The following is a 14,861-nucleotide window of genomic DNA, read 5'->3' as shown; positions in this document are numbered from 1 at the left end:
AGGAAAAAGAAGAAGAAGAAGAAGAAGAAGAAGAAAAAGAAAACGAAGAAGAAAAAGAACAATAATAGTAATAATAATAATATTAAGAAGAAGAAGAAGAAGAAGAAAAAAAAAAGAAGAAAAAGAAAAAGAAAAACCAACAGGAATACCAACCTTGCGAAGTCGGGGGGGCGTGCAGCAGCTCCTCGTCACTCTCAAGGTCAAACTCCTCCTCGTCGTCGTCGTAGTCCTCGAACTCGTCCAGCGGCCTCTTGAAAATCCACGACAGTACCATGGCCATCAGGTAGATCTGCGGGCGAGGCGAGCGACACAAAACAACCGCGGATGCATTAGGACGGTCCCTATCCAATTAAGGCGCCATGAAAGGTTTAATTATCTGCAGGACACAATAAATTAAAGCCTCATTGTTCCCCGGGCTGGATTAATTACCGCCACTTTCCCAGAACCGAGCTATGGATGGAGTTTCTGTGGAAGGATGTGAGGAGCTGCCGGGAGGGAGGGGCGGGGTGGGATGCCATACTGAGCGGGTGAATGATTTGCTCTGATGCTTTGATTAATGTTTGCAGATTAGTTATGTTATGTAGATTGACGTATTGGTGAGTTGGAGTACCTACCTCGATGGATGGAACGAAGAAAATGGTGGAAATTAGCTTTGTGTGAGAAGTCTTATTTATATACTTGAACAAACACACATCCATACTCGAATTACATAAAGAAGAAAAAAAAAGAAGTTAGGTGCTCAGATGGGTTATTCGGAGGTAAACACACACACACACACACACACACACACACACACACACACACACACACACACACACACACACACACACACACACACACACACACACACACTCAGTTAACCATTTATTTCCAAGTTTGGTGAAGAAGAGAAATAAGTTTTAAGATTCAAATGTTTAGTCGGAAATTATCAAGTAGAAAGAAATGACAAACATAGATAGGGAGATAGATAGGTAGGTATAGATAGATAAATAGATAGACAGTTAGACAGACAGACAGATGGTGGCAGTAAATCTAGAGACCCATTGTCCACATACCTTGATGGGCTGCGTGAAGAGAATAGAAGAGAAGATCGAGGACAGGAGAGCCGTCAGCCACTTGGTCGCCTTCTCGTTGCCGAACTGCACGCCGTAAGCCCAGAGGAAGAAGACGGCCACGGAGATGCTGATGAGGCACAGCACCCAGGCCACCACCACGCACCACCAGGGCAGGGACAGCTTCTTCGGCCGCCTCTGAACGAAGTGGGTACATGTGATGGTAGTGTTTTTAGCTTGTCACCCTCTCGACCGTGGTTAGGCAAGGTGAGGTGTCAGGATTAACTGAGTGAAGAACAGGTGTGGTGAGAGGTTATATTGTTGTTATTCATTTGTGCTTTGGTTTGTTTATGTGCTTGAGAGGTGTCAGAATTTTCAGAGCAAAGATTAGGAGTGGTGAGATGAGGTAGTATTTTTTTTTTTTAATTCACCACTGCCTAATCACGAGCTGGACTCGTCATCGCCACCCTGATTGGAGCAAACTCATTATAGTCGATTTCTGTGTACTGCCGGGACCTTCACACACCACACACCTCAGCCCCTTTGTCCAAGGGGAGACAGAAGTCACTCCTCAGCGGAAATATTCCGGCCTGAGCGGAGCTCGAACCTCCACCTGCCAAACCGGAACCTGGCAGCGCAAAGTTTTAACTAACCACTATGCTAACGGAGATGTTAATATTATTTATTTAGGCTTTTGATTGTTTGTTTGTTTAAACGTTTGTTTAATTTGGTGTATAAGCTCTCATAATCTCGTGTCAGAAACGCTAAATGAGTTGGCTATAGCGGAAAAAAAATTGGTGCATGGATCAATCTTGCAACTGGATACGTTATTCCTTTTTTTCTACTGCAAGCTTTCATCTCATAGTAAAATGTAATACATGATTATTTTCCCATCATATCAAGAAAATAAGCGTTGATAACAACTGCAGCAATCTTTATAAGAAATGATAGTAGCCTATATTACCGCAGGAGTAATTTTGGGTCCGCCCTTCGCCTTCTCGGTGTCCCCTTCCTCTGGTGGCGGTGGACTCCTGCCCTCACTGCCATCACGACCTGGAGGGGAGATATTACCTGCTAAGAGAGAGAGAGAGAGAGAGAGAGAGAGAGAGAGAGAGAGAGAGAGAGAGAGAGAGAGAGAGAGAGAGAGCATTGTTAGGGAAAAGAACATAGAACATAAAAACATAAAGAGTCTGCAAAAGGTTGGTAGCAGTGAAGAAAAAATAAAAAGAACGAGGCAAAGGCAATAGTAGAAAACGAATAAGAGGGCGAAAAAGGGAAATGCGACAAGACCAACAGGAGACTAAAAGTGAAGGAAACAAAGGAGACGAAAATATAAAAGTAAAAGACTGCAAAAAATTAGAGTATGGAGAAAAAAAGAGCTCAGTGCTTAGTGAAGAGTCAAGGAGGACCGAAGAAGCGATACAGAGCGAAAAAGAACAAGAAGAAGTAGAAGAGGAAAAAGAAGTAGAAGAGGAGGAGGAAGAAGAAGAAGAAGAAGAAGAACTGGAACAAGAACAAGAAGATGATGAAGAAGAAGAAAAGAACAGGAGGAGGAGGAGGAAAAAGAAGAAAAAGAAGAAGAGGAAGAAAAAAACAAGAAAAAGAGAAGGAAGAAGAACAAGAAGAGGAAGAAGAAGAAGAAGAAGAAGAAGCGGAAGAAGAGGAAAAAAAAGAAGAGAAGGGGAAAAAAAAAAGAAGAGGAGGAGGAAGAAGAAGAAGGTAAACAAAACAGTGAACCAAACCTGACATTTCCTCGCTCTGTGCCCTCAACGCCACCTTCAGCCTCGACTCCTTAGGTCTCCTCGGGCGGGATTTCCTGAAGAAGAAGACGATGCAGAAGGAGGGAGGGAAGACGATGAGGTTGCTGATGAAGCCGATGCCGAGGGCTTGAGGAGACACGCTGACGGGGCCGAGTCTGAGGCCGCCGCTGCCTGGTTCGTCGGGTATCTGAAGCACGAACCGAAGAACTGAAGCAGAGGAAGATGGGTAACCTAAGCAGTATTGTTCCCTTTGTATGAAGACTATTATTTCCATAGACGATGAAAGAACTGAGATTAACGAATATGTTGATGGGTAACCTAAGCAGTATTGTTCCCTTTGTATGAAGACAATTACTTCCATAGACGATGAAAGAACTGAGATTAACGAATATGTAGATGGGTAACCTAAGCAGTATTGTTCCCTTTGTATGAAGACAATTACTTCCATAGACGATGCTGAAGCCTATGGGAGAGCAGCAGTTTCGTGTTCTTTCAGATAGTGATTAAGAGTGGTTTTGTTAACACGGTGATATCTCATTTCCTGCTTAATCAACTGCTCTTCTCTTAATTGTCACACGTATCTATTTTACCAACAATTAACACTCCTGGAAAACCATAGAAAAGTGTAGAGACCAAAACAACTGTGAAAGAGCACGTACCAGTAGGCCTACCATTGTTTGCTTGCAAGCCATGTGTTTCTTGTGATAATTAACTTTTCTTCAGGGTTTACAGAAGGCACACATATGTAGCCTATGGTTGGATATCTCTTACTTTCTCGCCCCTTCACCTAGTTGACCTTTCTTTAGTGTTTACAAAAGGCACAAATGGTTGGATATCTCATACTTTATCATTCCCTCAGATAGTTTACGTGTCTTTGGGGTTTACAAAAGGCACAAATGGCTGGATATCTCTCACCTCATAGAACATAGCATTGGCCAGCATGGAGAGGTAGAGGATAGCCATAGGAAAGAGTGTGAGAGAGGAGCAATACCTACCATTTTTCACCTTAAGCATTGTGTTCCTTCAGATAACTTACATTAGCTATGGGGGGTTTACAACAGGCACAAATGCTTGAATATCTTACCTTCTCGTAGAACATAGCGTTGGCCAGCATGGAGAGGTAGAGGAGAGCCATGCAAGCCGAGAGCCTCTGAACCCTCGTGAACCTGGAGCGAGGCGGCCGGAGGAAGATGCTGAACCAAAGGTGGTCATCGGCAAAGTTCTTCTCCACCGTCTTGCCAAACACGTGAGAGTAGTCCTTCAGCTGCTCCTCGCCTGCCACGGCCACCAACCTGTCGACCTGAACACCATGGACACAGGTACGTGAGTCAAGTGATTTACATAGATATTCAGATGTGTTGAGTGACTTTTCTTTGAGTTTGATGGTTTGGTAAGGGTTCATTTGATGGGACAAGTGGGTCAGGTGATTTACATAAATAGTCGGATAGGTTAATTGACTTTTTTGGTGAGTTTGATGATTTGGTAAGGTTTATTCACTGGACAGTTGGGACAGATAAGGATAGATTACCTAATTGACTCTGAGTTTAATGATATGGTAAGGTTCATTCACTGAGAAAGATGGGTCAGGTCAAGATAGATTAATTGACTTTTCTTTGAGTTTGACGATTTGGTAAAGGTTTATTTGGTGGGATAGGTAAGGATAGATTGATTAACTTTTCATTGAGTTTAACGATATGATAAAGGTTTGATACATTATTATATTGAAGTTTTTTTTAATTTTCTGGAATCTTTTAGTCACTGCACTGCACTCAGACCAAAATACAACACAGAATGTAAGTATTAGCCACCCGCAAGATGACTACAACAAATTAAATGTTACTCCTATCAGCATATATTCTTATCCACCCTTTTCCTTTCCTTTCAGACACACCCACACACCTACCTGCCCATACTAATAAAACCATCACCATATACTTCTACTCACCTCTTCCTCAACTTTTTGGAGACACCCTTTTATCATATTGTTCTCCCTCTTTTTATTCTTCTTCACTCACCATATTCTCCTGTTCACTATTACCTCAACCTTCCAGACATCCACCTACCTGGCCGTCACCTTCCTCAACCGCCAGCCACCCGTTGTTGATGAACTGGAACTCTTCACCCGTCTGGATGTCTCGCACCACCATGTAGGAGAAGAACCATGAGGCTTTCTTCCCCTTGCCGCTGTTGTCGTGCCAGATGCGAAGGTACTGCAGGGGTCCGAGTGGTCTGAGGGGATGGTAGAGGGGAGGGGAGGGTACAATAGTTTAGTCAGGAAGGGTATAGGTGACAGGTTGCATGCACTTCTTTTTCTTTAATTGTTCTACTTATCTGTCTAGCCATGTCAGTGATCCTTTCATTCCAGACATTTTTTGACACTTGTGGGTAAAACTAGAATGGTGTTTAGGGTCATTTTTTAAACATTTTTTGTCCCAAGCACACATTTGGTGGCTTTGGTTGGAATTTTGGGCATTTTCAGGGGTAGATTTATGACGTTTCTGGGAGTTTGATTTTTGTCTTTAATTTAGTCATCTTTACCAAGTGTTTCCACCATTGCAAAGCTCTGGTAATTTGGATCCCCTCTTAGTTAATGTTCCTCTAGCGTCCACTTGTAGGTATAACTAGAGTGATTCATAGTCTTTCACCCGGTAGCAGCAGGGATCATGTTTCTGAATGGTCCCTCCAAGCGAGAAATATGAGAAAAAATCATCACTCACACAAACCATTTCATAATATATATCAAAGCATTTGTGATCAGTTTATGCATCATCTATTTTGGGGGTTTATATCATGGCACAAATTTGGCCCGTCACTGTTACATGGTAAAGCCACAAATTTGGCCCGTCACTGTTACATGGTAAAGCCACAAATTTGGCCCGTCACTGTTACATGGTAAAGCCACAAATTTGGGCCATTGCTGCTACCGGGTTAATTTTGTCATCTTTAGCAAGTGTTTCTTTCCAACATTGCAAAACTCCAGTAATCTGATACCCCTTTACATCAACTTTCCTTTTATTTTGTTCATCCATTCCAGTATGGTCTACCTCTAGCATCCACTTGTGAGCATAACTAGAATGATTCATAGTCTTTCATTTTGTCATCCTTACCAAGTGTTTCCTTCCAACATTGCCAAGCTCCAGTAACTTGAATCCCCTCTAAGTTAATATTCATTTTCTGTGTTCATCTATCCAAATATGGTCTACCTCTACTAGTTTCTACGTTATGAGACTGAAGGCTAATGTATAATGTGCTGAGGAAGCTTTTGTGATTACACTCACTTCTCTGTGGCCATCACAAAGTGGTCTGCACCTCCTCTCTTCAGCAGTGGACGCTTCTCATCAGTCAGAGTTCTTACTTCTGTTTCATCCCAGTCCCCGGCTATCAAGAACTGAACCTGTTGGTGGAAAGCAGACAAGACCTTTTGAATCCTGGTCTTGCATGTTATTGCAGACTAACAATTACCTTTTACTTTGACATCTCTAACTTTTCTTGGTTGTCATCATCATCTGTTTAATGTTACGTTTTCCCATAATTTCTAATGAGGTTAGACAGCCAGTGATATACTTCCAACTATTTCTGTCCTCTGCCTCAGCCTCTCCAGTGTCCAATTTTACCAAATCCTCTTCAACTTACTGATCCTCTTCAGCACACCAATCGTCATGTTGCTTAGAAATGTCTCATCGAAGTTGAAGTTCAAGGCCTGGTCTGAATTGCCTGTGTTTTGAAAAGCTCATACGTTATTCCTGCTTCTACCTTCCATAAGTGGTGTGACCAACCTTTGACTCAGTGCCAGAGTTGGGCAGCTGGCCGGTGTGGACGATGAGGACGTAGAGGTAGTGGTCATTGGGGCTGTTGTCACTCAGAGGCGTCGCACCAACCTTCTCCACGTCTTTCTTGTCCTGTAAGAGGGTCAGGATGGAGAGAAGACAACACAGACCAGGCAGAGAAAAGTCACTCATATCCATAGCTGAGGATGCCTACTCTGTAAAACACCATCTAAATATATATAATCATTCGCTAGAAGTTATCCCAGGAGTCAATTGAGCTTTGCCCCATTTTAAGATTTATTGAAGTGACCCCCAAAAAGTTATAACTATACTCAATCCATCATATTTTCTGGGATTTCTTGACGCCTTTTAAACAAGTTACTCACCATTATTCTGGCATAAATAAGGCCAGCAAAGTACAGGCCCAGAGTGATGATGAGGGTGAGGTAAATTGTCAGGTTGTCAACAAATCCAGCATTGGCAAAGACGTAGGAAAAGTCGATAGTGTTGGGGCCGACAAAGAACCCAGAGCCGAAGGAAGTGAGGTGATTGCAGCCGCAGATTGTGACGGAGGTGTTGGCGCCTTTGACCTGTAAGATTGAGAGAATTTAGAGGTAAAACGACAAGAAAAGCGTATTGCCTCATTACATCTGTGGAAATCTTGATTGAGAAGGGATACATATTTCCCTTATTCACTGTGGTACTTTGTTAATGCTTTTCATCCACTGAGCATCCATCACCACTCCATAACAATAAGAAAAAGTGAATCATCTCAATACATCTACTGAAATCTTAATAGAAAATGGGTATAGGTTTGCTTTCTTCACTGTGGTACTTTGCCAGCACTTTTCACCCACCGAGCATCCATCGCTGCTCCACGTCAGGCGCTCGTTATCAAAGAAGAGGCAGGATGAGATGTAGGTGCTGTAGTAGTAGCGGGAGGTGAAGTTTGAGTGGTAGCTGAGGAGGTAGGTGTCGGGGGGCGGGTCCTCAAAGCAAGGGTGTTCCTGGGGCTGCAAGGAAACACTTCTTTTAGTTCCTTTAACCTGGTAGCTGCAGGGATCATGTTTCTTAAAGGCCCCTCTAAGCGAATTAATGAGAAAAAATCATCACTCACGCAAACCATTTCATAATATATATCAATGCATTTGTGATCAGTTAATGCATCATCTATTTTGCGGGGTTTATATCATGGCAAAAATTTGGCCCGTCGCTGCTACACGGTAAAGCCACAAATTTGGCCCGTCGCTGCTACCGGGTTAAGTTAAAACACACTAGAATTCAATTTCCTTATACCTTGGCACCAAAGCTTATTTCTTATCATTCAGTACACTAGACTTCTATTTCCCTAAGGATTAATAAAACAGTTATTGAATGGTATTATTAGGTTTATATATACTTGAATGGAATTTCTTCAAACGTTAGGGATTCAATAGTTAGAAGTTTTATAGAAATTTATCATTACTACAAACTCAATAGATATGTGAAATGATATACAGGGTGTCCCACAAGTTGAGGTATCAGGATATGAAATTAAATTCATTCTAAATAAAAATCACTCAATAGGTGAATAGATAAAGAAGCAAAAGCCCAGTTATGAAACCCACCACGGCCAGAGTGCGGTTGTAGCGTCCGAGCCCCACAGTGTAGGTGCCGGTCACGTCGCCAATTGTGTCGGAGTCAAGGAACAGCTCGTAGAAACCAGTGTCTGTGGGAAAGAAATGTTAGCCTGTATTTTTGTGTCATTTGATAAGTCTTGTTACAATGCTTTCCCTGTTCTACACATGCCATTCCTTGTTGCTTGATGACTTATTCACATAAAACATACAAATCTCAATCTTTTTTTTTTTTTTTAATAAGGAAAGCAGCTCAAGGGCGCAAATAAATGAAGACAAAAAAGCCCGCTAGCACTACTCCTATAAAAGAAAGTAGAGATGAGTTAGTGGAAGTATGTTAAAGCTTGGCATATAAACTCCACAGTCCATATTCAAGAAGGCAATGGAACTCATTGCTGTGCCATAACAAGTAACTCACTTGCTGAATGAGTGTTGTAGTAATTATATGGTCCACTAAGTCACTTTAGTTATACCTGGGTGGTAGGTGAGGTTGGTCAAATAGATGAGATTCTCAGTGTCATTAAAAGAGGTGTTGAGGGAGGAGGGTGACCAGGCCAGCACCCAGTCATCACCTTCTGTCTCGTTCTCCGGCCTCACCAGCACCGTCACCGCCACACGAGGGGCCGGGACATATATACTGTGGAGACTCAGGGCCATGATGTCAGACACCTTGGGCTCTAGAAACAGGAGAGTGCCAAAAGGTTATCAGGTGGATCTAAGGAAATGGAACAAAGTGTCAAAACGTTATCTGATAAGTGTATGGAGATAAAAGTTTTGCATAGGAGTAAATAAGAATAAACTATTTTGGGAAACAAGCACTACCTAACCATTACAAGTCTAAGAGTTATGTAACTAAAGCTAATAAAGTTGAGGAATAGGATGTCAAGTAGATTTATTTTTTACAGGAAAAGAGGCAGCTCGAGGGCAAAAAGAGAAAAAAAGGAATAAAAAAAGCCCACTGGCACTGCTGCAAATAGTGTATGGTAAAAGAATTAAAAAACAGAGGGTCAGAGGGTAATGATTGCATACAGAATTTAGGATCCTGCAAATATTGAGACATTACTCTAGAACTAAGTGTGAGAATAAATAGAATATAACATTAACATAACTCACTGAAAATTCTCATCATTGGAGAATCAAACATACCAAAGATTCACTGTTGTTAATTATTATAGGAAGAAACTTTTTGAGAAACTATTTTGGAACGAAATGTGAGAATGTAGAATTTAATATTAACTACGTAAATCACTGAATATTGTCTCATCGTAAGAGAACTGAACATACAAAAGATTCACTGCCATCAATTATACTAAGAAACTTTTTGTGAAACTACCTTGGAACTAAATGTGAGAATGTATAGAATTTAACATTAACTACATAACTTGAACATACAAAAGGTTTACTGTTAATTATTCTAAGTTCTGTCCTTAGCTTCTGGGTATGTGTCCGCACCTACGAGATCCGGCTCAGCCACGGCGTCCGCAGCTCTGGGGATGTACATGATGAAGTCCTCGAGGGAGTTGTTGACGGGGATGGGCCGAGAGTCAGCGTCCACCAGGGAGAGCTGCACCGTGGCTGAGTCATCGCTGAGCTGCTCCCGGCCTCCCCCGTAGCCATGCACAGCGCCCTTCCACTTGGTCATCTGATGGGTGGTTGCAGTTAGACGGTTGCACATAAATTTAAATGGCTTTATTTATTCTTTTGTTAGGGGTCTTTTTTTGTGTTTGCTAGTGACTGTTTTTGCTTGTGGCTTTTTTTGTTTGCAGACTTTTTTTTGTTTGTTTGTTTTACCCTTGAGCTGCTTTCTTTACTGTAAAATAATGATAATAATGCCTCTATGAGTAATGTGCTTTGATATCATTTTGGACAATTTAAATGTTTACTCAATCTGATTACTTTCCCATTCTTGTTTTCCTTTTCATGGCTCTTCATTTCTCTCTTTTACTTATCTCTTACTGTCCTGATGATTTTTTTTCTTTTTCTAGGAGTCTCTCTCACCTGCACCCCAATAGTGATGGTCTTGTTGGTGAGGCAGTCGTCCGGCTCCCCCAGCACGGCGCAGTAACTGGGGAACACATACACAGCCCCACCCACCTCCACTGCCCGGCCCTGCAACTCAGCTGCGTCAAAGAAACCTGGAGAGAGAGAGAGACAGAGACAGAGAGGTTTTATGATTCTTCCATTCAATATATCATGCTATACAAAGGTAGGTAGTCTGTATTAGTAGTGCCATCTTCAGTATTTCTTCATAAAATCTTGGTTCCTGCCTACATGCATGTATATACTGTATTTGAAGTAAAATTGCAAACTGTGGATATTCCTTAAAGTTAATGAAGTTTCACTGACAAAGAATATGCAGATTGGAATATTTTCAATGTTTCCTATTTGATTTTTACTCTTTTTAGGCCAGATGAGGACAAAATCTTTTTGGAAAATGGTAGTTGATGTTCTTCTGTGAAGGTTGCGGCTTTTATGGAAAAGCTTTCCTTACCGACAGCCATGTTCACGTCCTCCCCAGCATCAATCCGTGAGGGCTCCTCCCCCACCACGGCTGCGGATATGAGGGCCCCTTGAGTAGCCCCCACCACATTCAGCATCTTCGACACCTTCACAAAAAAGGATGAGCAGTGAAGGTTATTGGGTCATCATTTTTTTTTCAGGAAATTGGCCTTGGATGATATTTCAGAAATTCTTTTATATTGTTCAGAAAGTTAGTGGGGATGGATAACTACAGATATTTCTTTATCAAGGTTCTTATGTATGTTCTCCCTCCTTTACAATAGTGTTTTACTCCTGAAGTTATCTCCATCTCTACCTTCTTCACTCAAACTCTTGGTTCCTCCTCTATGGTAAATTGCTTTTTCTTTCATGTCTTACAAAAATTCAGTTCCCAACCTGTTCATTAGCCTCCTGGTCCTCCAGTGAGGGTTGGTAGGAGTAGTCTTCCTCCTCCATCTCGTCATAAAGAGTATCGTTGAGGGATGCCGTCCTCTTTGCCCTCTTCAGTGCCTTCATTGCCTTCTCCGGGTAATCGACATCAGTTGCATTGGACCTTTTTGCCTTTTTATTGACGCCCTGAAGGTAAAGATACACATATACTATAAGTGTGTGTCCTGGACAGGCTAGCATTTTATATGCTGAAGGAAATAGATTCTAATTAATTGTAAAGAATCTAAGATCAATGAGAATATTTGCATAACATTGTTTATAGCTTATTGCATTTGGTCTTATCCTCTGAAGAAAATGGGTGGAGCTCATTGTCCATTTTGAACTATTTATATAATCATGATCTATATTTACTTGAGACAGTAATTTATCTCTTCCCCGTCCCCCACCTTCATGAGCCCCACAGTGGTGGCCAGCGCACCCGCCACGAAGTCCTTCTGCTGGGACAGGGGCGCCTCCTTGTCCGCCCGTCCTGAGATGGCCACAAGGACATCCACTGCTGCACCCTGCATCTCATCCGGGAGAGGGTCGGCAATGGAACCCAAGATGTTGTTTACCTTTTGGGGGCATAAAATAGTAGAAAGGCATTAACCCGACAGCAGCGGGGATCATGTTTCTTAAAGGCTCCTCTAAGTGAATTAATGAGAAAAAATCATCACTCACGCAAATCATTATATAATATATAATAATGCACTTGTGATCAGTTGGTGCATCCTCTGTTTTGAGTGGTTTATGTCAAGCCAAAAATCTGGCCCGTCGCTGGTACACAGTAAAGCCACAAATGTGGCCCGTCACTGCTACCGGGTTAATGACTGACACCATTTTCTTGCACACACACACACACACACACACACACACACACACACACACACACACACACACACATATGCATGCACACACAGGCTTTTTTGTGTTTGTGAAGTTTTTTTTTGTTTTCATGCAGGATTTTTTGTTTAATTCTTTTTGCCCTTGGGCTTCTTCCTTTACTGTAAAAACAATCCACACACACATTCACTAAAACACACACTCTTTCCTGTAATGCATACCTGAATAACTTCGTCCATAGAGGTGGTTGAAAACTTATCTACACTCCCCAACATGTCTTTGTTCTTGGCAGCTGCTTTTTCATCTTCCTCATCATCTGCTGCCTCCTGCTCCTCCTCCTTCATGGCTTCTGTTAATAGACAATGGAGAGGAGTGTGAGAGCTTTAATTGAAGAGTTTGCTGGAAAGAAGCTCAAGCAAACGTCATCTTCCAAGTAAGTATTGACATAAAGAAATTATATTATTCTGCATGGCCAATAAGCAGAATCATCATGCATAATTCTGACTTAGCTATTCATACACTTGTCATTAGTTGGGATGATCTCGTAGAAAGTAAATTCAAAGAATGGGAGGATGAAGGGCTAGAGATGGGAAGGAATTAGGGAATGAGAAAAGCAAGGCATCAGATATATGGACAAGTAAACGTACTAGATAAATACAGATATATATAGACAAAGACATAAATAGATGGATGTGTAGATGGGAAGGAATTTTTAAACATGGTAAACCCTTGAAGAGAATATTTAGAGAGAATGGGAAGAGATATACAGACAGAATAAGATATATGGAGAAATAAATGTACTAGATAGATACAGATATATATAGACAAAGACATAAATAGATGGATGTGTAGATGCGAAAGAATTTTTAAACATGTAAACCCTTGAAGAGAACATTTAGAGAGAATGGAAAGAGATATACAGACAGAATAAGATATATAGACAGACATTGATGGAAAGATAAAGATAGAAAGATACAGAAATATTTAACCCGGTAGCAGCGACGGGCCAAATTTGTGCCATGATATAAACCCCCAAAAATAGATTTTTTTTTTTTATTTATTTATTTTATTTTTTTTATTTTTTGCCCTGTTATTTTTTTGCGTAGTCTTCTGGGTGGGGATGGCCTGATGGGGCTTCTTCTTCTTTGGGGTGGGGTGGGATGGCTGGTCCAGCAGCCTGGCGGCAAGAGGCGAGTTGTTTATGCGCCATCTGCATTGCATTGGCTCATGCCCCCCCCTCGTTTCTTGATTTCTTTGGACGGCTTCCTCTAGCAGTCCGGGTTGATGGGTGGTCTTCAGGACAGCATGTGGTAGTTTTAAGCCACTGACGGGCTGAATTTGTACCAGTTTGGCCACCCCCAAAATAGATGATACATAAACTGATCACAAATGCTTTGATATATATTATGAAATGGTTTGTGTGAGTGATGATTTTTTCCCATTTTTCTCGCTTAGAGGGACCATTAAGAAACGATCCCTGCTGCTACCAGGTTGAACATGGTAAACTTTTGAGGAGAATACATAGAGGAAATGAAAAGAGCAGAGCATCAGAAATACATATAGACAGGCAAATCAGTCATAGGACCTAGAAGTAGCACCTATTTCCTCGTAGTCATAGAGTGGAAGTGTGATGCCCTTGAGGGAGTTTTCTGCCCGAAGAAGCATGTCCACCTTGGTCTGGTCCACCACACTCTGGGCCTTGGCAAGCTCGTCCCTGTAATGTGGAAGGTCTGAGGGTTATGAGGGTGGTTGTTGACAAGGTTATGCTGTGTAGTTGTGGGTTGTGCAGTCATGTTAAGGAAGTTTGTGAGGTTTTACCCCTGAAGTTGTACAGTACAGGAAGGAACTTGAGGGCAAAAATAGATAAATAAAAAAAGCCCACAAATTATTGCTCCTATAAAAGAAATTAGAGATGAGATGAGTGGCCTAAGAGATTAGCAGGCCTTTTTTTATTTTTATTATTGTTTCCTTTTTTGTGTGCCCTTGAGCTGTCTCCTTTGTTGTAAAAAAATAATAAAAAAAGAGAGGTCAGTCTAGGTTTTTATAATTTTCACTCCAACCAGTTTTGTTCCTCCTTCACTCCTGACATTATTGCTTCATTTAAATTATTTTCATCATATATCATCCAAAAATAACATGTTCCTGGACTTGTATAAGCTCTCAGGTTCTGGTGTAGGCTTCATTCTTTTTCATCATATATCATACACAAATATTCTTAGCTCTGTTTATTAGTCTTCTGGTCCTCTGGTGTTGGCTGAAAAGAATAGTCTAAAGATCAAGAGTGATTTGTGTCGAGTCCCCCACCTTGCCATGTACTGCTCAAAGGCGCTCTTGGTGGGGAGTTGGGGCTCAATGTTGGCCATGTGGAAGAGTGTTTCTGCGCCCATTGAGTCGCTGACGCCGGCCCACAGGGTGAGGTTGGCGAAGGGCAGCACTACCCGGCCAGTGTTTCGTGATCCAAAGGCTAAGATCATTTTGGTGCCGATGTCATCCACAACTGCAGAAAAAAAGCCAATATTTCGTAAACTTTGAATCTGTCTTCTACCACTGCAAAAATAGTAAATGAATGGACTTACTATTACTACTGTGTACTACTACTACTACTACTACAACTACTACTACTACTACTACTACTACTACTACTACTACTACTACTATGTACTACTATTATAACTACTACTACTATTACTATTACTACTACTGCTACTACTACTACTACTACTAATAATAATAATAATAATAATAATAACAATAATATGTGTGGCAGTATCTCATGACTGTTGAGTTTGTCATTTATCACTGCAAAAATAGTAAATGAAAAGACTATATATTTGTGTGAATTTCATGACTTATTCTTTTAAAAAATGATGGTTCTCTTATGAATTTTAAACATGA

The 14,861-nt window shown here is 41.3% G+C and overlaps 1 protein-coding gene across 3 annotated transcripts in view; it reads right to left on the bottom strand.

Annotated features, from left to right (window-relative positions):
- Positions 1-14,861, bottom strand: part of LOC127008601 (uncharacterized) — a 40,566-nt gene that overhangs the window by 11,806 nt on the left and 13,899 nt on the right. For 2 of the 3 annotated variants that reach the window (XR_007761205.1, XM_050880812.1), the window contains 20 exons: positions 14,271-14,463; positions 13,565-13,680; positions 12,188-12,315; positions 11,531-11,698; positions 11,091-11,270; positions 10,687-10,801; positions 10,194-10,330; positions 9,648-9,837; positions 8,669-8,872; positions 8,187-8,287; positions 7,437-7,592; positions 6,966-7,169; positions 6,589-6,711; positions 6,091-6,206; positions 4,876-5,041; positions 3,897-4,112; positions 2,795-2,999; positions 2,017-2,105; positions 1,056-1,250; positions 154-289 (listed from right to left, as the gene is read on the bottom strand). Coding sequence is in view for 2 of the 3 variants with exons in the window: in XM_050880812.1 (XP_050736769.1) it covers positions 154-289; positions 1,056-1,250; positions 2,017-2,105; positions 2,795-2,999; positions 3,897-4,112; positions 4,876-5,041; positions 6,091-6,206; positions 6,589-6,711; positions 6,966-7,169; positions 7,437-7,592; positions 8,187-8,287; positions 8,669-8,872; positions 9,648-9,837; positions 10,194-10,330; positions 10,687-10,801; positions 11,091-11,270; positions 11,531-11,698; positions 12,188-12,315; positions 13,565-13,680; positions 14,271-14,463 (3,138 nt within the window). In the remaining variant the exon portion in view is untranslated. Of the gene's footprint in view, positions 1-153; positions 1,251-2,016; positions 2,106-2,794; positions 3,000-3,896; positions 4,113-4,875; positions 5,042-6,090; positions 6,207-6,588; positions 6,712-6,965; positions 7,170-7,436; positions 7,593-8,186; positions 8,288-8,668; positions 8,873-9,647; positions 9,838-10,193; positions 10,331-10,686; positions 10,802-11,090; positions 11,271-11,530; positions 11,699-12,187; positions 12,316-13,564; positions 13,681-14,270; positions 14,464-14,861 lie in introns of those variants that run through there. The other variant, XM_050880813.1, reaches the window with a different exon arrangement.

This window comes from Eriocheir sinensis, chromosome 38 (genome assembly GCF_024679095.1).
Source record: "Eriocheir sinensis breed Jianghai 21 chromosome 38, ASM2467909v1, whole genome shotgun sequence".
In the NCBI taxonomy this organism is placed as follows: Eukaryota; Metazoa; Arthropoda; class Malacostraca; order Decapoda; family Varunidae; genus Eriocheir; species Eriocheir sinensis.
The sequence above is the reverse complement of the archived record's forward strand: the minus strand, read 5'-3'. Positions and strand labels throughout refer to the sequence as shown.